Source organism: Nannospalax galili, unplaced genomic scaffold, assembly GCF_000622305.1.
Source record: "Nannospalax galili isolate Female #2095 unplaced genomic scaffold, S.galili_v1.0 scaffold173, whole genome shotgun sequence".
In the NCBI taxonomy this organism is placed as follows: Eukaryota; Metazoa; Chordata; class Mammalia; order Rodentia; family Spalacidae; genus Nannospalax; species Nannospalax galili.
The window spans coordinates 267,499-294,560 of NW_008334442.1; the positions used below are offsets into that span (position 1 = coordinate 267,499).

Genomic DNA, 27,062 nt, shown 5'->3' on the forward strand with positions numbered 1-27,062 from the left:
TAATTTAAGTGAGCTCCTACAATTATCTAAGATTAAAGTATATTTGGTGGAAATGTCAGCAGTAGGGTCTAATTTTAGTATGTTCACTTGGTTGGAGTGGAGCAATGTTTAGTGAAGAAAGTTGCCAAAAATTAGACAGAGATGTATTTCCCATTTAGAGAGCAGCAGGCTGAATATGTCTGATGGGATAGTACTGCTAATCGTGTACACTAGACTCCCAAGATTTCCCCTGTCCTCACCAAATCTAAGCCAGGTAATAGGAACAGAGCACTTGTGGGAAGCGAGCACAGCGGAGCCAGCCAAAGATGGAGCCCTGGCTGGCTGCCAAACCTCGTGCTGTTTACTTCAACTCTTGGCTGATTGCCAAGGCTCGTGAATCCCGCTTGTTTACCCCAACTCTGAAGTATGGTGAGCCCAAAAACAGGTGCTGCCAGCCTGATGATCTTGCTACGTGGCTAATGAGCTGCACTCTGCCTGCCCGCTGCACGTGTGTGTGCCCTGATTGGTCCTGGCTAGAGGGAGGCCTGTTGGAAACGCTATATGAACAGCTGAGGTGTGTAATAAGAACAGAACAGGAGAACAGCAGCAGCAACTATGAGACAGCATCATAGTGAAGAGAATATGAGAGAGAATGAAGTAAGAGAGAATGTAGTGAGAAAGAATAAAGTGAGAGAGAATGAAGTGAGAGATATAGGAGAACAGAACGAGCAGCATCATAGTGGGTGAGATAATGAAGAGACTATAAGAGAGAATAAAGGAAGAAAAAGAAACAGAAGCTTGAACCTCACCTTGGTGTCTGTGTCATCTTTCCTGGACTCTGCTGGACAGAGTCCCGGCTCGTGACAGAGACTAATCTGACTAAGGCTGAGGGCTGCACTAGTTTATGAGCTTAAATATAAATATTTAAAAAGCAGTTTATCTACATGTCCATTTAGCAAAACATCGGCAGTACACTGCCCCCATATAGTTTGTGACTTCCCTAGCTGTCAGCTTTTGTTCAGGTTTACTGTACCAGGCATATATTCCCTATAGAACAGACCTGAAGTCAAGAAGGAAGTAGTTGGTAACTTCTGGAATGGTCATGCCACTATTGCATCAGTAGGCATATATTATCCAGCATGTTCCTATTGTAGCACTCAGAGTACACCTCTGGATTAGATTATTGATAACTTTTCTCCCCCAACAGCTTGTATAACACCTTCTGGCAATATGCAAGCTCATCAACAAGGGGAAAACTTCCAGATCAATTCTAGCTCAATTTCATTGTGTTCTGTGGTCAAAATGTGTGTTGTCTTCAGCAATAGGGTCTAATTGTCATGTTATAGTGGGAAGCCAAGAGCAGTGACAATATCCTGTATTCTTTTGGGAGCCCTGGGGAACCCATAGCCAATAACTCATAAGGAGGTATCCCATAACTGACACCTGTATTTTGGTTTAATAACCTCTGATTTCAAAGAACAGTGTGACTGAAGAATATTAGATTTTACTGAAAAAATCAGAAGCAAATAAAATGCGTGACTGTGTTTTCTTTTGTCTAATGGGCAAAATCATATTAGGTCATTGATTCTTGGAAAACTAAAATCCTCAGGCACACTTTTATCATAAGAAATGGAATTTATAGATCCCTATGCTAAATTCCAAGCTATATTATTGCAATAGTTCTTAGGTGAATGAAACTCATAGAGATTAGTCTGCTCTGCAGTTAAACAACAAACCTATTTTCCACTAAAGATGACAAAGTACAATGGTTACAATCAGATTATATTTGAATACATTTTGGTTATTATAGACTTGTTGAGTTTTTAAAAATATTTTTATTAACTCCAGACATGGTGGTGCATACCTTTAATTCCAGCACTCAGGAGACAAAGACAGGCAGAGACAGGCAGATCTCTGTGAGACAGAGGTCATAACTCAGAACACAACTAGGCACCATGAACTAAAACAGGAAAAGGCAAACCTGGAAAGGCAGATATCCTTACAGCCATTGTCCATATCCCTAACACTGGTGCTAAATCCCATGGGAATATTGACCGTGTTGGCTGGTACTGAGTTGTGAGACAAGACTAGAATAAGGTGACACATGGAGAAGACCAAGAAGGCAAAATGGTAAGACAAAAAAGCAGACATACAACAAAAAGGGAAAATAAACAAAAACATAAAATCCAGAAGAAAGTGCAAGCAGAACTTGAAGAAACAGAGAATGCTTCTTCCGCCAGGCACAGATACAGCTTTGTGAGTTATAAGCATATTACTCAGCTGTACAACCATCTAATGAAAGCAGTAAGTACTGCGAGTATCGAATCAAAGACCTACTAGATGAAAACTTAGGTGAAATCCTTCAAGCTATAAGCACAGACAAGGGTCTTCTGAAAATGATTCCAACAGCTCAAGAAATAATAGTAAGAACTGACTAACGAGATCACATGAAACTAAAAAGTTTCTGCACAGCAAAGGAAAACAATTAGCATGAAGAGATAACTTACAGAACAAAAATTCTTTGCCAGCTAAACATCTAACCAATTGATATCTAGAATACATAAAATATTTTAAAATTAAATAGCAAAAAAGCCACCAAATAATCCAGTCAGTAAATGGGCAGATGAAATGACACTTTTAAAAAGATAAGTACAAATTATCAGTCAATACATGAAAAATGCTTATCATTCTTTTTTTAAGTTGCTAGCAAGGATGAGGGGGAAAACCAGTCCTTATACATTGCTGACTGAAGTGTACACTGGTGCAGTCACTATGGAAATCAGGATGGGGGGTTCTCAAAAAACTAAAAGTTGAGCTACCTACGATATGACTCAGCTACACTGCTTCTGGGAATATACTCAAAGTAATATAAGTCAGCATACTACAGAGATTCCTCTACATGCATTTCTATTGCAACAGTATTAAGAATAGCCACATTATGAAATCAGTCTAGGTGTCCTTCAATGAGTGGTGAATAAAGGAAACATGGTATATATAGTTTTTTTTAAATTTAATAACCTCATGATTAGACTAAGAGAAGCATTCCATTACAACTTTAACATACTCAGTAACAATTTCCAGAGCAAGGCTACATCTCTTTCAAAAGTGGCTGTAAATTTTTAGGTTCACATTTGAATTAATACAGTTAAACAGTATTGAACTTAGTATAAACCCTGTAAGACATAAAATTGAGTTTTTAACCTTTAAAGAAGATCTCCATCTCATTTTAAAATATGCTGTTTCCTACATTTTTAATGCTACTAACACTTAGATGTTTGCACATGTGTCTTTAATTTCTATGTATCTGATTATTACAAGTCACAGTTAGTTACACTCAGATCCTTGGCACCTGAGTTTGGGTATAAAGTAATCAGGTAGGTTTCAATGATAAAGTTTATCACCTCTACTAATTAACACAAAATAAATTTTTATGCTTCCACCTCAAATATGTCTTTTTTTTTAATTGTTGATTTTTTTTGTGTATATATCACACAGAACATTCCAAACAATCTTATTCATCTATATACCCACTTCCCAAATGGCACCCTCCCATAGCCTCTCCCCTCCCACATACTGGAGCATACTCTGTCATCCCTGTTACCATCCACTGTGTTGTCAGCACCCACAGCTATTCCCTAGTGCTTGTCCATCTGCTGAATCTAGTCACCCTATCTAGAGAGCTTTATTTTCAGAAGATCAGCTGTTTCTCATCTCGCAGCAATCAGTTGTCAATATTCCTTTAGATAAGACTGGGGTCTGCTGTTCATTTTCCCAGTTCTATGCTGGCCAATAACTCAAAGGAAAGTATCTCCTGTCTGGCATTGTTTCTTGTTATGTAGCCTTTAGCTATACATATGGAGTCTTAAAAAAATTATATTGACCCCAATAATCTTTGGTTATACTTTCCTTTTAGGTGTTTAAGGCCCTACAATTGGCCCAGGTAAACCAATTTATTTCTACTCTTAAGGTCATTTGAGGATCTGTTCCTCAGGGGTAACATGGGCTTGGCAGTAACCCCTGGCTCCTTTCTTTTACCACTTCCACCTATGTGAAGATAAGCCAAAGGTCCTGCTCAATCATGGCTGGTTTCGTTTGGTAGTGTGGAGGAAATGTTTCCTCTAAGTTGACCATCCTCTTTGTAGACTAGACACTGGTTCGAATTCCTCTGGTGGGGTCTCCACGGCCTCCTTGATCAAGAGGACAGGTGACTCACCACAGTTACAGGACATTTTCAGAGATGCTCATAGTCCCCTGGAACTTAGTCGATCTAGGAGGGAAAGAGGCAAAAATTGTCCTTTTAGTCCATCTGACCAAATTAGTATAAGCCTCATAGTATGGCTGTTAAGTATCCAAGAAGGTTAGTTCCATAGGTCTGGTACTTTTAATTACCATGTGCTATGTAGATAAAGCTTGGGCAAAGAACAAACATTCTCAGATAAACTTTGCCTAGCCATATATTATATTCCTTGATCTAGTTGTATGTATAATTTGTCAGTAAGTTGTTGAACTAATGTGGTTCCCTCTGGTTTTTTAAAACTAGCTAGGCTTTATTTATCTCTCGCATTTTCTAACCCTTCCACCATGATTTCCCCATTTAAGGTGCCCACATTTTTCCCATTTCTCCCTTAATAATACCCTTCTACTATGGTCCCACCTCTCTTGAGCTCCTTCTTTCCCTTTATCCCCTAGGTTCTATCAGGCAAAGTCTAGAGAAATCCTGTTTATTTCCCCTAGGAAAGACCACTTCTTGGGCAAGGAAATGAAATAAAGTGTAGGCAGTGTCTTTGCCCAACAAAACCCACTACCCAGAGTCCAAAGATTTTAGAAAGAACTGATCACTCAGGCACATAACAAACTTATACAACTATCAAAATTTCTGTAAGCAGAGATGCTCTGTGCACCAGATGAGCAAATCAGCTGTGCTGGATAGCTTTAGTGTCAACCTGACACACCTGGGTGGAGGGAGCCTCAATTGGGGAATTTCCTTCATTGGACTGGCCTGTGGCCATGTCTGAGGGGCATCTTCTTGATAAGTGATGTGGGAGGGCCCAGCCCACTGTGGGTGGTGCCACCCCTGGGCAAGTGGGCCTGTGTTGCATTAGAAAGCAGGCTGAGCAGAGGCCAGGGGAGCAAGCCAGTAAGCAGCGTTCCTCCATGGCCTGTGCTCCAGCTCCTGCCTCCAGGTTCCTGCCCGGAGTTCCTACCTTGGGCTCAGTCTTACAACTGAGACCTGGGAGAGGTAAGCTGAATAAACCCTTTCCTCCCCAAGTTGGTATTGGTCAGAGTATTTTGTCACAGAAATGAAGAACAAACTAGGACATCAGCCATAGCAATGGAATTATTTCAAATGCTAAGCTCCTAGACACCAGCTGGAGATCAGGCTCTGTGATGCTATGGTCACTTGTGTACCTCCTTAGTTCCTGTGTTTCTCCATACTTAGCTAATCCTAATTTCTGTCAACTCTACCATCAAAGTATATCCGAAATGTAACCACTTCTCATCACTTGATAAGAGTTCATTCGATATTTTTCAAATAAATTTAACCACTTCTCATCTGATCCAAAGGCATTCATTTCCCAGCACCAGTACCACTGGTCTGCTTACTTGATTTTCCTTTCAGTACAAAATGTAATCCACCAGGGATTTTTTTGGTGGGAATATTTTAAGATATAAATCTGATTACTAGTTCCACACAAAGTTTTCCAGTTTCCTCTACTATACCTCATGCCATGCTCAAAGCCATTGGATGGTAGGCTCCCTGGGCTAAGCCTGGGCTAATACCCCGGCTCTCTATCGTTGCCCATCACTTTTCAACCACACTAGCCTCGGCCTGTCTCCTCAGTGCTTTTCCACTTCCTCTTCAGTTTTGGAATACGCTTTCCTATTCCCTTATTATGAAGTGAACTTTGGTCACCGTGGCTCCTTGTTTCAATGAAAGTATCCCTCTCTCATTGTTCTTCGCAAACATCTTAAGTTAGCAGCAGTTCCCATTCTGTACCCTCAAATATTTTTCTCAATTACACTTATCACTGCTTGATATACCTCATGTTTTGTTTACCACTCCACCCGTACTGAAGCTTCAAAAAATCAAAACGTTGCTAGTGTTTTTGTTCACTGCTACATTTCAAGTACCTAGAAAAGTACCTGGCTCTTGTAAGAGTTCATTCAATATTTTTCATATAAATAAATGAGTAAAGGTTTAAATAATTTGAACTTTCAAGTCCAGTCTGTCCTGAAGCTGTAATTAAATGAGTTGACTTTCCTCACTTGTGATTAAACACACTTTCTTAATCTATTTATTTTTTATTTTATAAGTATGCATGTTTTGCCTGTGTGTGTGTGTGTGTGTGTGTGTGTGCGTGTGTGTACCACATATGTACAATGCCCACAGAGGCAAGAAATGGGCAACAGATTCCTTGGAACAGGAGTTATGGACAGTTGTTAGGCATGCTGGTGCTGGGAGCCAAACGCAGGTCCTTTGCAAGATCAGCCAGTGTTCTTAACCACTGAGCCACGTCTCCAACCCTCCAAAAGCACTCTCACTGATGTATTCTCCAAGCAAATTTTCATGATTGACCTTGAATCAAAATGTTAAATTCATTGTTCATTATAAAATATTTATTGTTTTAAATTTACTTGAAACTAATCAAATGTGTTACCAAGCCAAATTTGCCAAATGATACCTACTGTTTCCAACTCACAGAATGGAGGCTCCTTGAAAGCAAGGATCATGTGTAAAATCACTTATGTTTCTATTCTCAATTCTTCCCACAAGACAGCTTGGCTACGTTATATATATTGAATTTAAATATCCTCTGGTTTATGAAACTGAGTACAAAGTTTGAATCTTGCTTCTTCTTAGACCTCAAGTTTGATGATAAATAAGCTTTTTTGAGCTTCAGATTTTTTATCTGAGAAATAGAAACTTGTTAACTGAGCTGTGAAAGGATTAAAATTTTAAATCAATGTGTTTAGAACCATACCTAATTTGTAGTTAAGTGTTGAGTAGATATTAATTGCGCTTGTTGCTGTGGCAGTGGGAGACTTTTCCTATTTTATTCTCTCTCCTATCCACCCAGAGAGAGCAATGTTCTTTCCACAAATAATTTATAGAGCTTAGAACCAAGTAGCTTAGCTAATGTTTTCAATAATAAATGTATCCATTTTCCCAATGTTTATACCCTTGCTGATTTATAGGAACTAAGAGCTAGGGTAAATAAATACCTAACATTTGAACAGTAGAAAGGCTCTATTAGAGTAAAGAGAGTTTGGGTGTTGATAACTCAATTGGGTGGATGTCTACTGATCAATTCACTGAATTCACTCCCTTCCACCTCATATGATGTACTGAAGGTGTTTTCTATGATCGTATGTCACCTATCTTGTCCCCAAAACCTCAAACATGAGAACAACACAATTATGAAATTTCACAAGAAATTTCTGTTTTTTTTTGTGTGTGCTGTAAATACACTATGATGACCCCCTACAAATATAGAGGTGTCAGTTTCTGAAGACATTCAGTTCACGCGTGCGCTATGCCATGGAGGAGATAGCTAAAGCTCAGAAGTATAATTGATCAACAATATTGATTGCAGGATTACTGAGCTTGCTATGACTAATGCATTCCAGAAAGATTGTAAGTAAATCAAATGACTGAAAATTGAATAATAAAAAAGGCATTAGGGAAGCTAACCACTTAAATAAATTCTCTTATGATTCTTCAAATCAGAATAATCTTTTTTAATGCAATTTACTTTTTTGCTTAAAAATCAATTTCTTGCACATTTAGTTGGTTTTTAAAGTTATTATTGAAACACTCTTCTAACTAGAAAAAAACCAGCAGGTTTTGCCTTGTTCTGAGCTAAGTGTTGTGCCAAGAACTAGACAGAAAACTGCCGAGTTGATTCTCTTTGGCTCCTGAAGCCTCAGACACCAGAGAGCCCAGATGACTGAGTCTACCCCTTCAGAAAGAAATTTATCCCTTTATGTTCATTTATTCCAGTGCTTAAAACAAATATTTTTTTTATTTTAAAAGATAAGGAAACAAACCCATAAACTTCTCCAAGTACCTTTATTTTTCATTTCAAAAGCTTTTTCTTACCTCCCTTGTTATTTTTTAATACCCTATTTAAAACACATCAAAACTTGTAATGGCAAATCACCTCCACACTTGCTTGTTTAATAGCTGTGTTCCTCATTAAACTATCAGCATTAATGATGTCACTTTTGCTCACCACTGTTTATTTAGTGCTCATCATAATGACTGGCGTATAGCAACCACTTACTTGGTCAATATTGCCTGAGGAAATAAATGAATGAGAAAACTAACAAATAAATGAGAGTTAGCCAGTTCCCATTTATATGGTCTTATAAAAGGGCCCTAACTGGCTAATCATTGAAATCTCTCCAACTTCCTTCATTTTCCCTTCTTTCCCACTTCAACTCAATGTCATTGGCTTCTTGTCAATCCTTAAACACTTCACTCCCTCACTTGCTGTTTTCTCTGACTGGAGGGTTCTTCCCTATTGTACTAGCATGATATCCTTTATATTCTTCAGATCTTACACACCAAAACAGGCCTCATTAGAGGCCATTCTGGCCTCCCCATGTACAGTAGCCCACCATGCCCCTTCAACTTCTGTTTGTCCCCATTCACTCATCAATGAACTATATACATCTATCTAGGTATTTATTGACTACCTTAGTACCTCAGCATAGGACCCAAGAGACCAGAGATATTGCCTTAATGCAGAATGAATGTGAGCCATGCGAGACACAAAGTAGAAACTGAGCAGTGTTAGCAGAAGGAAGAAATGTGCTCTTTCTTTTATTCCTTTCTAATTTTCACGGTAGAATTGTCCCAGTAATTGCTCATAAAAATAAAAGTGTGGGGGCTTGAGAGATGGCTCCGCAGTTGAGAACACTGGCTGCTCTTGCAGAGGCCCAGAGTTCCATTCCCAGCACCCACATAGTTGCTCACAACTGTCTGTGGCTCCAGTTTTAGGGGATCTGATGCCTTTTCTGACCTCAGTGAACACCAGGCATGTACATGGTACACTATGAAAGCAAAACAGTCACTGTGGTGGTTTGAATGAGACTGTCTTCCATAGGCTCCAAGATTTGGACATTTTGTACCCAGTTGGTGGAGCTGTTTAGGGCGGTTTTAGGAGCTGTGACATTGCTGGAGGACTTACGTCACTGTGGGCAGGCTTTGACAGTTCTTAAGCTTGTCAGATTCCCAACTACAGTCTGCTTTCTGTGCCTGCTTGACGATGTGAGCACTCCTCTTCCTGCTCCAAGCACCTTTTGCCACACCATACCTCCCCACCATGATGGACTCTGGCTCCTTTGGAACCATAAGCTCAAATAAATTCTTCCTTTTATAAGCTCCCCTGGTCATGGTGTTTTATCACAGCAACAGAAAAATAATTAATACACACACAGAAAATAAAAATAAATAAACCTTTTTTAAAAGCTCAATTTGATAAATATCTTTATGAAGTACTCCAACTATAATATCTATATTTTTATTTATTTTTATGTTTAAGATGACATTATCCTATAATATCACAGAATGTATCTTCAGTGACCTAAAACATATGAACAAACTGGAATCATATTCTCAGCACCCATAGCCCAACCTAGAGGATATACATGCTGAGTTTCATACAAACTCACTTTGGTTCTAGATTTGACAATATCTTTTCTTGTCTTTACTTTCAATTTTATTTTATGTATATGAATGTTTTGCCCATGTGTATATAAATGCAACTATGTTGTACAATGTCTGCAGAGGCCAGAAGAAGGCATCAGATCCCCTGGGACTGGAGTTATCGATAGTCGTTAGCCACCATGTGGGTACTAGGAACTAAATAAACCTGGGTCATTGACAAAGGCAACCAGTGCTCTTAACCACTGAACTTTCTTTCCAGCCCTAATAATACATTTTCAATCAAGTAGAAAAAGTATTCTAAGCCTGTGCTTCAATATTTTTCAATATTTATTAAATTTTGTTTGATTTTATTATGTCTTCCATAAAACTTCTATTTGATATAAATTGATCATAAAATAAAATTAATTTACTGAATGTTTTGTGAGACTCTGTATTCCAAAGTAGAAACACAAACAAATAAGAAAATGAATATCTGGAAATTGCATTGTTTGGGTAATGTGGATAATCAATATTTTATAATCAAGATGTTTTCAATAAAAGCTTTTTTGAAATTATTTTGGAACATTTTGTCTCTTTGATTTCTTAGGTATTTGACTATGATTTTGGACTTCAGGATGACTTTATGGGCTCAGCTTTTTTGGACCTTACTCAATTGGAGTTAAACAGGTAATTCTCAACTGTTGTAATATTGCTATACCTTGTTAGAAAGCTGAGCCTGTGAACAGAAAACACACCAGTCTATATTCTAGTCACTCTTCTGTCATGAACTGTGAGCCATGGGGCTTACCCCTCTTCTCATGCCCATCTTTTTCCCCTACCCAAGGAAATGTCAGTATCTGCCCTGACTTCCTCATTCAATAGCAACTATTCAGTTAAAAAGTTATTAGATGGGACAAAAGTGCAGGTTTTGCTCTTCTTCCTACAATTCCTTCACTCGAACTAAATCTTAACTCTAACTTGACCTAAAGACTGCTGCCTGCTACCTTTGGAAGAAGCATTCTAAAGTGATGGTATCTGTGGTCCATCACCATTTGTATTGAGTGCAAACTGAAATGGATTGTGCTGTTCTGCTATGAAGGCTACACCACATTTCTATAGACCTCTGCATTAAGGATATACAAATTACAAGACTTAAAACATAAATTTCTCTCATTGTATATTAAAGATAAATTATTGGTTAAAAATAATTTTAAATGAAAAAATATGGCATAATTAAAGAAAGTTGAAGAGACTGTATGTATTTTATGTATATTTTGATATGCTGATTATTGTATATAATTAGTTAACATTCTTTCCCCTCAGTTCATGTATAAATCAAATTAGTACTTTATAAACTCACATACTTTAGTATGCTGTTTTACCTTATGTATAAATAGTAGTGTTGGGGTGTGGAAAATGTATTTAATAAGAGCCGTCTACATGTTTGTTACTATCTAAATATTTTTGGTCACAGGCCCACGGATGTGACCCTAACTCTGAAAGATCCCCATTATCCTGACCATGACCTTGGAATCATATTGCTGTCAGTCGTCCTTACTCCTAAGGAAGGTGAACCCAGGGATGTGGTAAGTCTCCCATAGCCTAGCAGGAGCCCTTTGATGTTCCCATTTGTTCAAATGTCACGGTGAGCCTTTGGACACAGGTAATCATAAGAAGTTGCATATGAAACCGGCCTGTCTTTTGTTTCTGTGAGTACCCTGGGCATCACTGGTCCATGATCATTGTGTCTTTTCACCTCAAATTTCTTGTTCCACATTCCAGATCAGAACCTCTTGTTGTAAGAAGTAGCTTAACATCTCTTTACAATTTTACTTTTCAATTTCAGACATGTTATAGGCAAATATTGATATTCTTTCAAGGAATTCATTCATAACAGAATTGAATATTTAGAATTTCACACTGAGGTAACCAAGACTCTGCTATTGTGACAGTATTGTCAAGTGCAACATAACAAAGAAAATGAGGTGAAATTATAACAGAGTTTCTGCTTTCTGGCGGTTGTTTACTGAGTGATAAGTGGGTTCTCCTCATCTTCTGGACGGGGCTCCATGTTGATATTTCCCGTACCTCAGCACTAGCTGTCTGTACTTCCTTACACACTATGCTGCTGTGAGAAACTAACGAGGGATTCAGAGGAACCAGTTACTCCCATATGGTTGAAGTGACACGAAAAAGTTGACCCACATCAGTGTGCTTTCAGTGTGCACTTTCAGCTGCAATTTGCCAGACATTATTCCAGCTCAATGTTCTTTCATATGCCTGGGCACTGCCCTGGTTCTGATGCAACACATTTTTGTAGCAGATATAGTTTTTAGAGAAGCTCAAATATTCTAATTCAGCAGTGTATATATTTCTGTTTTAAAATAATACATCATTCAAGTTGGTATGTTATCTGCAAAAAAGATGTTGACATTTCTTTCCAAGGTTGTAGGCAGAAATAGTGGACTCTAATTTCAAATTTTGAAAATCCCTTTAAGGATCACTTCTTTCCCTCCTTTTAAAAATTAAATGGACATAAAAGTTCATAGTACTATCTGAAAAATATGGTTTAAGTTTCTATATTTATTGAGAAAATTTTCTTTTTCAAATATTACCCTGATGTGAGAGAACTTGGCATGGTGTGATTGAGTATGTATGTGTGCAGGTGGAAGGGTAGGTAAGGAAAGGTTTTCACAAAGAGTATTTAGAAATGAAAGTCCATCATTTAGATATCACCAATAGAGAAAACATGTTTTCACTTAGCACAAATCTGGAAGTAAATCCTACATGGCTAATCTATAATTAGGAATACTTTATAAATGTTTACTTTGTCTTTTTTTTTCAAACAACCCTGGTGTTCACTGGGAGTCTACTGTAAGACAGTTCCTGTGTGGTACTTGGGATGCATTGGAATTTGTGTCCAGCTAATCACTGAGAGAAATGGAAAATGACAACTGTGTCTAGTACTGTGAAAAAAGGCACATGTTTCTGGGTAAGAAAAAAAAGGAAATGTGTTCTAGTCAGAGGGTCAGGGATTCTCTAAGGGTGTCAAATGGGAACTGAGGTAGGAAGAATGAGTAAGCGGCATGATGGCACGTGCCTTTAATTCCAGCACTTGGGAGGCAGAAGCAGTCCAATCTCTGTGACTTTGAGGTCAGGCTGGTCTACATAGTAAGTTTCAGCCAAGGCTACATCTTAAGAACTTGTAAAAAAAAAAAAATCAGGACTAGTAGTATTTAAAGTAGCAAAGGGCATGTGGCTAGAGAAGCTCACTGCATTCCAAGAATTGAAGAGTTAATAGAGCTTACAGAAAATAGACACAAAGAGTGTGGTAAGAATGTGGTAATCGTGGTACACAGTACAGAGCAAAAGAGAGATTCCTAGTCTTGTCCATGGTAATGCTTGTGACCTTTTCCCAAAGATCAGTGAAAAACCATAGAAAGGTCTACGGTGGGAAATGACATGACTGGATTTGCCTGTTAAAAGTCAGATCTGTGTTTCTACATTGTAGGAACAGATTGATGGAATGGGAATGGAAGCATGGAGACCAATCAGGAGGCTATTGCAAAACCTCTAGTGAAAGATGATGGAGGTTGGATATAGAACTCTCAGAGACAGAGATAGAAGGAAATTAGCAGGTTTGCCTGTACAAGGGTAAAAAAAAAATAAAATTTTGTGGTAGCATATTCATGTATTGATGTTCTTTGTTATTTTAATGAGGGACAGTACTTCATGAATGAAATAACCACATGCCCAAGGTCCTATGTATACTCCAAACTATCCAAATTTGTAATATTACTGGAAACTGGAGTAATTTATCAATTTATTTATTTGGGTGATTTGATGACAGATAGTGGAATTTCTCTATTAAAACTATCTTTATTAAATATTCTAACATCACCCTGAGGTAAAGGAATCAAGTTAGTTACCAAGAGATCTTAAAAGGAAACTATGGAGTTTCTCTGACTTATAAAAAAAAAAATGTCAGCCCTGGCAAGAATTGTTCTCATTTTTTTTTTTAGCAATCCCTTCAAATACCTTAATTTCCATGACTGCTCAAACTTATATTTTAGGCATAATGTATTTCTAATTGGAAAAAATTAATTAAAATATTATAGCAAAGAACAGTTGATTGTCAGTGAGTTCTTACACATGATTATGAAAGAAAACAAATGAGTTCCGGGAAAGGTATACATCAAATCTCATTTTATCTATCTTCTCCTTCTCTTTCCTCTTCAGAGTGTATCTCCATCCACAGTCACCCTTTATACCAAGATTTCCTCCTTAAGTCCTCATGCCATTTCCGTAACTTAAATTCCTTGGATGATACCAACTTTTTTAAGAGTTCTTCCTTCCTGCAAGGCATTTTTCATGCACTGACTTTCTTCATGTCCTCTACTCTCAGTCTCAGGTTATGCTGGGTTATTCTGCTGCCTGCTTGGGAAATGATGTCTTCTTCCCTCCCATCTGGTAGCTATTCTTCCCTGATTCTTCTTCCTTAGAGAAGGAGATGGCTCAGGCAGAGCTCAGTAAGGTCTGTAGTCTGCACCTGGATCAGCCTCTAGCTGGGAACAGTCCTCACTTCTCATCCTGACCTTGGTCACACCCAACAAGGAGGAAAGAAGAGAGCAGTGTGGCCATCCTAGAGCATTCTCATGGTTGTGATCAATATCTGGATCACATCACATGCCAGTGGAGAGGCAAGATGGGGGATGGGACAGAAATAGAAAACATGGGGAAGTGCTTATATTTAAATATTGATTTCTAGGTATATGCTGGCAGCATGAAAATTGCCTACAAATGCCTATACATTTGTTGGTGTTTGCTGTTTCTTTGATTATTTAGTTCTACTGTCTCAAGCTCTCTGTAATTAATTTATCAACACTAATTATTAAATTTTTTAAAAAATCATGAGTCAGTATCTATTTTTTTAAAAAACTTTACAGTGGTTCACTAGACAACTACGAAAGGATAAAGTCCTGTTATTTGCAATAACATAGAAGGAACTGGAAGATAAGGTGCTATATAAAATAATCCAGGTAAAAATGAAGTAATACATAATTCACTCATGTTTAGAATCAAAAATTTTCATCTTAGAGAAGTTGAGAGTGGAATATTGCTTCCAGAGTCTGGAAACATTAGATGAGGAGAGAAGGATGGGAAAAGACTGGTCAATGAGCAAGTGCAAAGTTGCAGTTTCAAAGGAGTGAGTATGTCTGGTGTGCTGTTGCAGTGGGGTGACCATGGACATCAGTAATGTATTCTGTATTTCAAAAGAGCTAGAAGAAAGTATTTTAAATAGTCATACCAAATGATGTTTGAGGAGCTGGATATGCTTATTTGAATGAAAATGTCTACATGTTCTATAAATGTCTGGTGATTTGTAAGTATGTATAGTTTTATGTCTGAATTAAAAAAGCAAACTTAGCCAGGCATGGTGGCACACACCTTTAATCCTAGCACTCTGGAGGCAGAGGCAGGCACATCTCTGTGAATTCAAGGCCAGCCTGGTCTATATAGTGAGTTCCAGGACAGCTGGGGCTACAGAGAGAAAAGACCAAAAATAAATAAATAAATAAATAAATAAATAAATAAGTAAATAAATAAATAAATTAAATAAAAGCAAACTTGGTGGTCATCTCTGAGCATTGTACCAGGTTCTGTAACTCCTTTGTTCTTGTAATTGTTTCGTGACCTACAGCTATTTCTATAACAAATCAAAGTTCTTAATGAGGAGTTTTCCCACAAGCAGCATATTCTCCAACTTAGAACTTCTGTTTTAGTCCCACAAACTCCTCCGTAGTTCGCCTGTTGTCAAGTTCAAGCTATCTTCAGTATCATCTTTCTTGTTGAAAATATGCCTATAGTTCAAGTCACCTCCATCTTATATAGAATCATCCTGGGCAAGGGGCATATGTGTATGATATATTCATGACCATACATTCTATATAATATTACATATGTAATTGTAAAATCTTCTTATGAGAACATCTCTCAAAACCTAGTCTAATTTCCTATGCCTCGTGGTTGTTCAATGTCTCATAAGTTTATCTCAATGATAATTTGAAAGGATGCTTCAAAGGACAAAGGGAGGGAATTTTAAGGTTGTTTTTAATTCTTGTTTTAATATTCAAATCCCTGAGGTTGATACAAATACCATTGAGCCATGATTAAATAATTATTTTTCTTTGATAAGTTCTTAAAATTGGCATGTTAATGATAGCCACTTTGAATCAAGCTATATCATTCTTCTTGGAAGTTTCTAATCATGTCAGTGAATAACAGACATGCCACTTAATTTTCTTCACTGTGTAACATGTCTAGCATTAGCTAAGTGTATTCATCTGGGACACATTTGAAATTTCTTGGTTAAAAACTATGATCAGAGAGTCAGGCATGGTGGTACACACCTTTAATCCCAATGCTTGGGAGGCAGAGGCAGGTGGATCTTTGTAAATTCGAGGCCAGCCTTATCTACATAGCAAGTTCCAGACCAACTGGGGCTATAGGGAGAACCTGTCTCAAAAAGATAAAAACAACCACAAAAAAAAAACCACTCAGAGATCCAATATATCTTCAGATTAAAATTTCTTAGACTTTAAATATAGAACATATTGTTTCAGTGAAAATAGCATGTCAAACTTTCACTAATTATCCAGGAACACATCTTATTTAGAAAGAATTTCAAATTCAAAATTCAGTAAACCAAGTATCAGTTACTGAATGTTTCACAGCCTTACTCAGTGTGAATGAGATATATGTAAGGAACAGAGGATGATGTTGCACTGAGACTCACATAATATTGTAAGAAGAGCCTTGTTCTTTTTGGTTACTATTTCAGAAATAATTTATTTTAGGATTTGGGGACATAAGACTTAATTTAAAAACACTTGTTTATTTTTATCTCTATGTTTATAAAACTTTGCTAAATGTTTTACATGAATTAAAATAGAGAATGGAAGAAATGAGTCTGAAGTGGCTTTAACAAATAAGTCCCAACAATCGAGTAGGAATACAATATTAACATTAAGAAAGTGCAATAGAAACGGGAAACGGAGCAACTGGAAGCTCATCGTACTTAGTTTTATAAAGCACTAAGATTTCTAAATCAGCTGTTTTGTGAGTTCTGTGTGCACTGTTGAATACTGACAATCACTCCATGAATAATGCAGTTGGGATGATTTCTTCTTGTGTGGATTGCCACTTCTGGAAATCAGTAAAACCAAAGAATAAGTTGAAAAATCTATCAGCCTACTTTCTAAAACCTCAAAGCCATGCACCATGTAATTACAGCAATTTAAGAAGTGTAGGAGTGGCAGTAAGTGTATTTCATCATTACCAGCATTAAAATCTTCTGCACTGAGTACATGATTGAGTGTATTTTTAAAAGTCCCAGATGTGAACATATATGTGTATATCTATTTTTAAGTCCCCAGCATTGTGTGTACAAGAAGCTAAAGTCATTGCAGACAGCATGCGAGTACACTGCATGGGGTAACTGTCATTTCTGTTCTGATTGCATGTCATGTTTTGGAGCCTGCAAAAGTATGTTGTCCATACATGTGTGTCCTATATGGTATTTTGTTTGATAGTGTGCTTGAGTTCTTTCTGGCTCTTTTTCTAGCAGAGTTCAATCCACAGCTTTCTTCATTGGAGAATTTGTGACATAAAAGTGAGTTCATTTGTGTTACACACTCTCTTTGATAACCTAGATCTACAAATTGCTTAGCTAAGAAAAAATTAGAAGATCTCAAGAAACATATGAATTGATACTAGATTGCCTTTAGTGAATTTAAACATTTTTATGCTTTAATTATGATGCATCTCCTAATTATTATACAGTCAATGTTTGGAGAAGATTCACTTACAAAATGTTGAATATATGTGTTTTTAAAGATGTATATACTAACTTCTGTGATTTTTTTCTGTATGTACATTAGCAATAGAGTCAACTAAAACTCACTACAACAAAAGATGGAAGTAAAAACGTGAGATTTTAAATATCTTTAAGACAATGACTTCCACAATTGTATTGTTGGCCATATTTTTATGTCACTTATTCTTTTTATTGACTTCAAGGAAGGTTGAACTGCTAATGAAGAGTCTAAATCTAAATAATAAACCCTGGCACCTTCAAAAGCTAATTCATATGTTTCTCAGCTGAGGTTAAGATCACAGAGCAAAACTTAAATCTTACTTTTTGATAATTTACTTCATCTCTTTAACATTCCTCAAACAACTTTTCTTCTTTAACAGTTCGCATAGATGGCAAAACTAATAGTTCAGCTATTGAATTCATTTGCTTTTTAACTTTTCTGTTGCCTTAGTTTTACTGAATCTCCTTAACCCAAGTACCTAAAAAAAGAAAAAGGAGCCTTTGGGGGGAACTTAATCCATTAATTAGCTAGTTGGCTTACCTAAAAAGGCAGAAATTTGGGGCCAATAAAATTTGGGGCCAATTTGAGAATCACTGGATCTAATAACAGACCTTTCGATACTGAGTCAGGAAGGTATTGAATTGGTCCCTGTAACGGCTCCATTTTCCAGATCATATTAACAGAAATCATGGTTGTTTTCCTTGTATTAATTTCTGATTTGAAAACTACAGCCATGTAGCCTCTCTATAAAGCCAGTTCTGAGAGACATGAAAAAATGCCAGAGGTCTATTTTTTTGGTATCAGAAGCCAAAGTATGCAGTACTTTTGTATCTGGAAATGTGGCTCTGGCCAACAGCATGGGGTTCTTAAACCCTTGAGTGTTGACACAGAGTCCACTCATCTTAATGTTCTGAGCCTCTTTTCAAAGCATAGCACTTCTTACAGAATGGAACTTTATAAGATCTTTACATGCTAATTGATGATGGTAAATGATCACTAGTTAAGATATTTCACTTGTTTTGACTCAAAATATTGTCTTTAGAAATTGCCATGCTCAATACATTGAAATTATGTTTTCTTACAAAGTTGGATCTTTATTACCTAACACTTAATTGGACAGTTTTCTGAATATGGCTTACCACTAAAGAATTTGGTTTTCAGTTGTCCTTTGGTGATGGTGGAGGAGGTGATTGTGTTGTCATTTTTGGTGATGATGATGATGACAACTACTCACCTAAAATCAATGACAAATGTCTATTAGGTGTCCACCAATGCCCATCTCCACAATCCAGTGATTGGGTTGCTGCTCCAAAATAAATTGTACCACAGCACTTAAAAAACATAAATATATCTCTATCATAGTATTTGATAATAATACTTTGCAATTTCCTGGCTCTACTTAATAAACAAGGAAGAGGATTTTTATAATCTTTGGAAATCTGTTGTTCTTCTGTGTTTTGGTCAGTATTTAGCACACAGTTTATGTAGAGAAAATATGCCCTTAAAAACCACTAGCTGCATAATAAAAGAAATGTATCACTGTGTTTAGCAATTTTACAATTTTCTTATTTTCTATCCTAGAGGCACTACACACTTATGATCTCCTTGTTCCAATCAAAGAATGCCTTAGTCTTATATTAAAATCCTTTCTGTTTTGTATTTTTGTAAGGCGCTTTCTGAATTGAATCTTCTTTATCATTCTTTTGGAAAAAATGAAGTTCTTAAAGGTGCTAAAGCACTTCCCTAATACTAACATGGCAAGCATTTCTAGAAGCTGTAGCATTTCCCCCAAATAGTCTCTGCTTTAAAAATGCCTGTAAAACTAAGATGGGGACAGGGGTTAGTCGGTGCTCACTACAAAATTTTTTTAGAAGTAAAGAGGAGAGTTTTTTAATTGGAGGGTGTGACTTATTCTATGTAAGAGAACAATGATTTTAGGCATTTATCACAATCTCTAGAAGTTTAAGACATTTAGTCATAACTATCTCTCACTATGATATAAATAAAATAAGGGTATGTTTTAGTGGAAAAATTAGCAGCCTTTTTCTCACTTCAAAGTAGTTGTAGACCCTAATACATTAAAGATTTACTCTAAAGGTCAGGCACAGTGGCAAACGTCTTTAATTTCAGAACTCAAAAGGAAGAGAAGGTAGATTTCTGTGAAATCCAGGTCAGCCTGGTTTACACAGCAAGTTCTAGGCCAGCTGGGACTACAGGGCAACACTGTCTCAAAAAATCTTAATTCTAATAATGAATGATTCCAAAATAAAATGCTGTGAAATCAACAGACTTTAAATGTAGTCTGAAGAAAAAATAATAATTACATACTCAATAAATTCAAGTATATCCTCACCCCTCACCACCAAATGAGACAATTGTAAGTCATGAAACTCAATTTATTTCCCAAATGGTAATTAAGAAATCCCAAGTTTTCCATTCTACTTAAGATATTCTGTCTCATTTCTTCATACGAAGAATAAAGCAAATGAACTCTCACGAGAAAGACCACCTGAGTGTTAAAGGTGCTTCTCTAGCTGTGTATGTGTAGAAACAATTCCTGTCTTGTGTAGTTGTTGCTGGAAGTATTTTGCCATTTAAAAGGCTAAGAAATGTTACATGTCTCCTAGAAAACAATGGCTGCCCTGCTCTGTACTAGCGTGAAAAGATAATGAAATGCTTTATTTCATTTACAGACAATGCTAATGAGGAAGAGTTGGAAAAGATCAAGTAAGGTAATTCTTAGCATGTGATCTTTCAGCTTTCCTTCTTGAGAGGACTTTTAGCTGCTTTCCCAAATTTCTCTCATGCTCTTTCACACTGTACCACAAAGTATCATCACTACCAGTTTTTTGTTTTGTTTTGTTTTGTTTTGTTTTTCTCCACATCTTTAAACGAATCATGCAATGCTTTCTAAATTGGTAGAAACCACACTGATCTAGAGCATTCAAACCATCCTCCTGCTTCTCTCTGGTCACTTCTTAACCTCGTTCTCAGCATCTGGTCTCTATTATGTGTACAACAGGGTCTAGAAAAGAGTCACTCTGCTCCCAGGATTAAGCCAATGTGGCTGAGCAAGAACCAGATAGAAGTATCTATGAAACTCTGGTTTTGTTCACAGAAAATTGAGTATGAGGTTTCCTTAGCTCAAAAGTCCCTATACCATTACAACTTGGATCATGGGCTGAGAACCATTCTCTCTCAATACCTCATCTCACTTCAAGAAATAAATGGATTTCCAACGTGAAAGGAATGGCGGATGCAGTAATGTACTAAGCTCTGGCTTTCCACAAAACTTGTAAGATACAAAAGATACAAATCAAGCCTTCTATATTTTTTGCTGGCACCACTCTTGAACATACATATGTTGAGATGAAACCAAACTGTTATCAGACTATGGCTTGAAACAGATCAGTCAGATTTCATAGGTATCAAAGGCATTTTTCTAATTTCTGCTTAGAAGGTCAATACTGCTTTTATTAGCACTAATTTTCTTAGACCCTGGAATTTTGGCAATCTTTCTTCTTTCATTCTGTCAAATCATGTTATTACTCGTTATTCTTCATTGTCATCGTTTTCATTTTATTGTGGTGGCGCATGCCTTTAATCCCAGGACTTGGGAGGCAGAGGCAGGCAGGTCTCTGTGAGTTCAAGGCCACCCTGGTCTACATAGTGAGTTCCAGGACAGCTGGGGCTACAGGGAGACCTTATCTCAAAAAGACCAAAAAAGAAAGAAAGAAAGAAAGAAAGAAAGAAAGAAAGAAAGAAAGAAAGAAAGAAAGAAAGAGAAAATATATAGTTTTGTTTGCTGTGATGTCTTAATTTGTTTTAACAAGTGCTTCTTATAGTGCCTCTCCAATTTGTACACTGGTAATAACTAAGAAATAAGTTACAAAAACACATATTGAGGAAATTTGCTGACTATTTCTGAGTGTTCACTGTGATTTCACTAAACAAACCAAAGTTTCAAGAACTTTTAAAGAAAATTTTTTTCTGTTCATATTTACATTATCATTTTCTCCTTGCAATTACACTTTTAAATTAGCACCATATGAAAATACATAGATTTTAAAATGTATATAATTTGATTTTCCACATTCTGTGTCTCAATTATGAAATATTTGTATTTTAAAAAACCACTAATCCATTAATAGTAGCAACATTCCCTCTTCCAGGTATATTTAGCTAAAAGTATTTCATAGTGTTTGGCATTAATCAACGTGAATGATCCATTTTATTGTAATATAAAGAAGAGGATAGAAGTATCCTTTCTAACTGTATCTGTTGATAGGTACTTATTAACCCAGTGCTCAGGAGTCTGAAGCAAAAGAATCATTACTTAGTAGCTGGTTTGGGCTCCAGAGCAAAACTCTTTCTAACATATATTTAGATAGATGGATGGATAGATAGATAGATGATAGATAGCTATCAATGCTCTTAAGATGTTTAATTTACGTTTAAGTTCAATCTTAGTGACAAAATAAAATAAATACACATAATTTCCTTGAATCTACAAAAGAATTTAGATGAATAATAAATATTTTCTTTTGACTATTTTTATATCTAAAATCTTGAGATTTTTAGCATTAATTATTAAATATTCAAAACTTGCCAATAAGGATGCAAAATGCATGTGTCTAACTCATCACTGGCTTGAGTACTTGACAGATTGAATTTAGTACATGTGTTAATATTACATTGAAGGACTAGAATTTTTCAATTTGGTAAATTTTAATGCAGATATTGAATGTTGAATGAATTAAAATAAGTTCACTCATTTTATTTTTTTCTATGAAATCATAATGAACAGCCTGCTACTTCATGAAAATTTTCACTATGCCCTAAAACATTTGCCATATTTACCTATGATGATGTTACAAGAATACAATATTATATTTAAAAAACCCCAATTTGACATTTACAATTATTACCTACTTCACCATTCTTCACACACACACACCACCAAGTTAAAACTGTTCCCTGAATCCCTTTCTCCAGCAAACTGCTTCTTAAAAACTAAGAGAGCTAAGAACTAGGTGGACTTACACACTTTTTTGTTATTGCATCATTGAAATGAAGTCTCTTCTGTTTCACTCTTCCCCTTAAGCTTCATGTCTTAGTATTTTTCTTCTTTTGGTTTTGGAAAGACTATATCCACACTAGATTTAAATGCAGATATTAGTATCGTTAAGTTATGTCTTAAATAATTATGCTCACCATTGAAATTTTCATCTAACCACAAATCATTTTCTTCTCAGTTTACAGGAATGTGGTCTCCCTGCATCTTCATGGCAGGGCTCTGACATGAGGCCTGTCTTTGTGTATCAAGGGTGAATTAATAAATCTGAGAATCAAAACGATTCTACTAAAGTATAGCTAGACAACATTATTCAAGATTCTCTATAGTGTTTTCTCCTTGATGTGGTTTCTTTCAAAGTAATCTAAGTACAGAGAACAAAGTACTAAATTAAAGGTCTCCTTTTTAACACACACACACACACACACACACACACACACACACACACCTCTTCTATACAAGGTGAATCAGCTTACAGAATTTCTTACTATCTAAATATCTGCGTGCCAATTTTTTGTCTTCATTTTATGTGATGAGATATTTTTCATGCTATCGTGATATTCATATATCATGATATTTTACCATACTTCTGCCAGTAATAGATCCTTTCATGGAAATCTTATTTGTGCAACTCACTTGCCTTGAAGCAGTGTGTGCCACTGAAATCAAGAGAAGAGCCCCCCTGGGGCAGGTAAATCATATCTGCTACTGGAGACCAGCTTCTATATTATTTTGAGTACATCTGTTATCAGGTTGTAACAAATAAGACAAATTTACTTCCACCACCTCTGTAGGGCAAGGTGTAGAAAAAAATGGGCTATATTTCAACTACATTCAGATCAGTAAGTATCTATATCTCCTTTCTGGGCATGGCCATGTCCTTTAATATGTTCATGGTTCCCAATTACACTTTCCATCATGCATGTTTAAATTTTTTCCTTACACTTAGTGATAATAGAAGAATGTTATTTTAAGAAGAAAAGACAATCAGTGTTTCACTAAACTTGGGCAAGTAGATAATTACTGCAGTCAAGGTGTTACATTTATGTGGCAAAATAAATTTTGGCACAGAAGGGGTAACACTTTGAGTTATTGCAATGTTTTATTCTTTAGAAAAAGCGTATCATTGGTAATTTATTCTAAGGTTAAATTATTCATCAAGAAAGTTTCATAAGCTCAAAATAGAAGATTTATATGTCTTCTTTGAATAATTTTGTGGGATCAAACCAAAACTGGAAACAAAATAGTGAAATATCTCTACAAAGTAGCTTGGATTTTATTCAACATTGTTTGTGTATGTTTTCAACCTGGAAAAATGAGTTTATCTATGAGTTATGATGAGACAATAGTAAACAAGGCACTGCTAAGCATAGTGGTGGATTAAGCAGGAGGATCATGAGTTAAGACCAGCCTACATTAAATAGTGAGACCCTGTCTCAAATAAAAAAATAAATAAACATTATTTTGAATAAATTACTTCAACTAGCCAGGTATGGTGGCGCACGCCTTTAATCCCAGCACTTGGGAGGCAGAGGCAGGCTATCTCTTGGAGTTTGAGGCCAGCCTGGTCTCCATAGTGAATCCAGGCCAGCTCAGACCACAGGGAGACCCTGTCTCAAAAAGATAAAAATAAATAGATAAATTACTTCAACTATATAAAAATACTTCTTGAAGGAGGTGGTTCCAAGGCCCAAACCCTGGCAGTTGATGACTGCTAAGGGAGAGTTGCTTTTCTTTGGAGTATGGCCTGTGGTGGGTTACTCTTGCCTCAGTATATGGCCTCATACCAATTCATATATGGATAATGCTGGTTGCAGTCTATGGATTATTAATTTTTTTTAAAAAGAGGACCTGATTAGGTGAGAGATGTGTTGTGAAAGATCTGGGAGAGCCAGAGTGAAGTAGTAGGAGTAGATGTGATCAAAATATATACATGTATGAAAAGTTCAAGAACAAAATATTATTTCAAGAGAAAAGAAAAATGCTGTAGAATTGATATAAAGATGTACATGTCAAAATTCATATTGTCAACCTAAAATTTTTGTTTTCTTTAAAATTTTGCCCTTTTGCTGGGCATGGTCACATATGCCTTTAATCCCAGGTCATGGTAGACAGAGGCAGAAGGATCCTTGTGAGAGCCAGGCCAGTCTGAGATGGTCTACATAAGGAGCTGCAGGCCAACTGGGGCTACATAGTGAGACCTGTCTCAAAAAAAAATGTTTGCTACTATATCTTCTGTTACTTGAAAGCTTGCATCATTTTTAGTGACTTTTTTTTTCGGTCTTTTTGAGACAGGGCCTCCCTATAGCCCCAGGTGTCCTGGAAATCACTATGTAAACCAGGCTGGCCTTGAACTCAGAGATTTCCACCTGCCTCCCAAGTGCTGGGATTAAAGGCATGTGCCACCACACCCAGCCAGAAACATATCTTTTAATAATATAATCACTTAGCATGATTTTAATGAAATATGAAACACTTTATCCATTGGTTGAATGAAGTAATTTCAATACTACTTTTGGCAAAGATATCATTAATTTTAACTAAAGAGCACTGAACTCTGTAAGACTGCAGGCAGTTAAACCTGACACCTTGGAGGACACATTAAAAATGCATCAGTGACCTGAAAATACTTTACCTAAATGGAGAGAAACAGATTAACAAATTTTTAAGAATCACACATAGTCAGACATAATGAAACAGATATTTAACATTTAGCAGTTCCTTTCTTCAAAGACTTCATATGGTGATAAGCAAGTAATTTTAAAGAAAAACTGTAAAAATAAAAGCTGTATTGGTAGGAAACCTCAACTTTGAGTGATCAAAATGCCTTTCCTTTACTATATCATTTATAAATTCTTATGCATATGTCCTTGAAAAGAGGACATGTTTACATGTTTTAAAGGAAACAGACTTTTACTTTAAATTCCTTGCTTTGGCAATATTTTTACTTCTAAACCTGTTTGGAAATAATATAAAATCATCTTCAATAATGAAGACTTCTGAGATTCCAAAACGCAACAATGAACAGACGGAGAGCAGCAATGAGCAGTTCTATTGTACAACACAAATTTGGACACCAGCTCTGAAATCTGAAGGAAATGTTTTTATAAAATAGACATATAATCATATTTAATTATTCCACAGAATACATGGATCCATAGATGAATCATAGATAGAAATGCATTTTCCCTTGCTGTTTTGACAATATTTCCCTATAGACAATAAATTGTACTTTTATATACTGTAATTCATAATGATGGAGATTTTTTCTCTAACCATGACTTTATGTTTATTTGACTGATTTTAATGAAATTGTAAATGTTACAATTTCTTTTGGGAGAAAATCTGGATGACTTGGCATAACGTCAAAGGACAAAATGTAATCACAAGTATGAGATGGAACCTGCCAAGCCTATGTCCCAAGTCTAAGATGTTTATTGTATAATTGCTAATTGACCTTTGCTTTTGGATGTGTTAACAAAAATGCCAACCATTTTCCCAGTCACCCCTTTTCGCCTCGTCAGAAGATGAGAAATAATATATCTGGACTCCAGGATAGTGGAGCTGAGGGCTGCCTCACAAATTTGCATGGCATCATAATTAAAACATGATAGATAGATTAGATAGATAGATGATGATGATAAATAGAGATATAGATAGATGATAGATAGATGATAGATAGATGGATGGATGGATGGATAGATAGATAGATAGATAGATGGATGGATGGATGATAGGTAAATAGATGATTGATGATAGATAGATGATTGATAGATGATAGATATAGATAGTTGAATGGATGTGTTAAATTAAATGCAACAAGATAATTTATTCATTTTAATGTACTTTAAATGCTCAAGTGAATAAATTCATAGTTTTGTGAGGACTTTACTACCAAAATCCTAGTTAGCATAATTCCCATACACATAGTCAATATTTAAGTCATTTTTATTGGCAGGATGGGAACATCTCGTGGTTCTGGATTTCAGGGACAATAATTGTCTGACTAGGATAGTTTATGTAACTGATTTACTTATGAGATTCCTTATTTTTTCAGTCTCTTAAATGCCCAAAATGGCACTACAAAAGTAAATTATGTTCATATAAATATAGGTTCATATACCACCCAGGGCTCAGAGACCATTGTGGAAGAGGAGGGGAAACTGTTGTAAGAGCCAGGGGAGGAGATGCATAATCGTAAGGAAACAGAGTCTTACAAGCTCCTGGGATCTTGCTCATATGAACCTACAGCAATGGTGTCAGCATGCATAAGACCCATGCAAACTCAGTCAGACAAAAACCCAGCATAGAACTGGGGAAATGGGCAGCAGGCCCCAACTGTAGCCAAGGAACTATTGGCAGATGATTATTGCTGGGTGAGGGAGAGTTGATATTCTTTAAGGTAGAGACTCTAGTCAGGCTGATTAGACCCCAGTGGATGAACTTGCACTGAGGGACAATTGAGTACACTAACTTGGCT

General features: G+C 36.4%; 1 protein-coding gene across 9 annotated transcripts in view; it reads left to right on the forward strand.

Annotated features, from left to right (window-relative positions):
* The window catches only part of Mctp1 (multiple C2 and transmembrane domain containing 1), a 407,885-nt gene that overhangs the window by 156,817 nt on the left and 224,006 nt on the right, over positions 1 to 27,062 (forward strand). For 8 of the 9 annotated variants that reach the window (XR_003848888.1, XR_003848889.1, XM_017797207.2 and 5 more), the window contains exons 4-6: positions 10,239 to 10,318; positions 11,106 to 11,217; positions 20,202 to 20,240. Coding sequence is in view for 7 of the 9 variants with exons in the window: in XM_017797207.2 (XP_017652696.2) it covers positions 10,239 to 10,318; positions 11,106 to 11,217; positions 20,202 to 20,240 (231 nt within the window). In the remaining 2 variants the exon portion in view is untranslated. The remainder of the gene's footprint in view (positions 1 to 10,238; positions 10,319 to 11,105; positions 11,218 to 20,201; positions 20,241 to 27,062) is intronic. The other variant, XM_008829331.3, reaches the window with a different exon arrangement.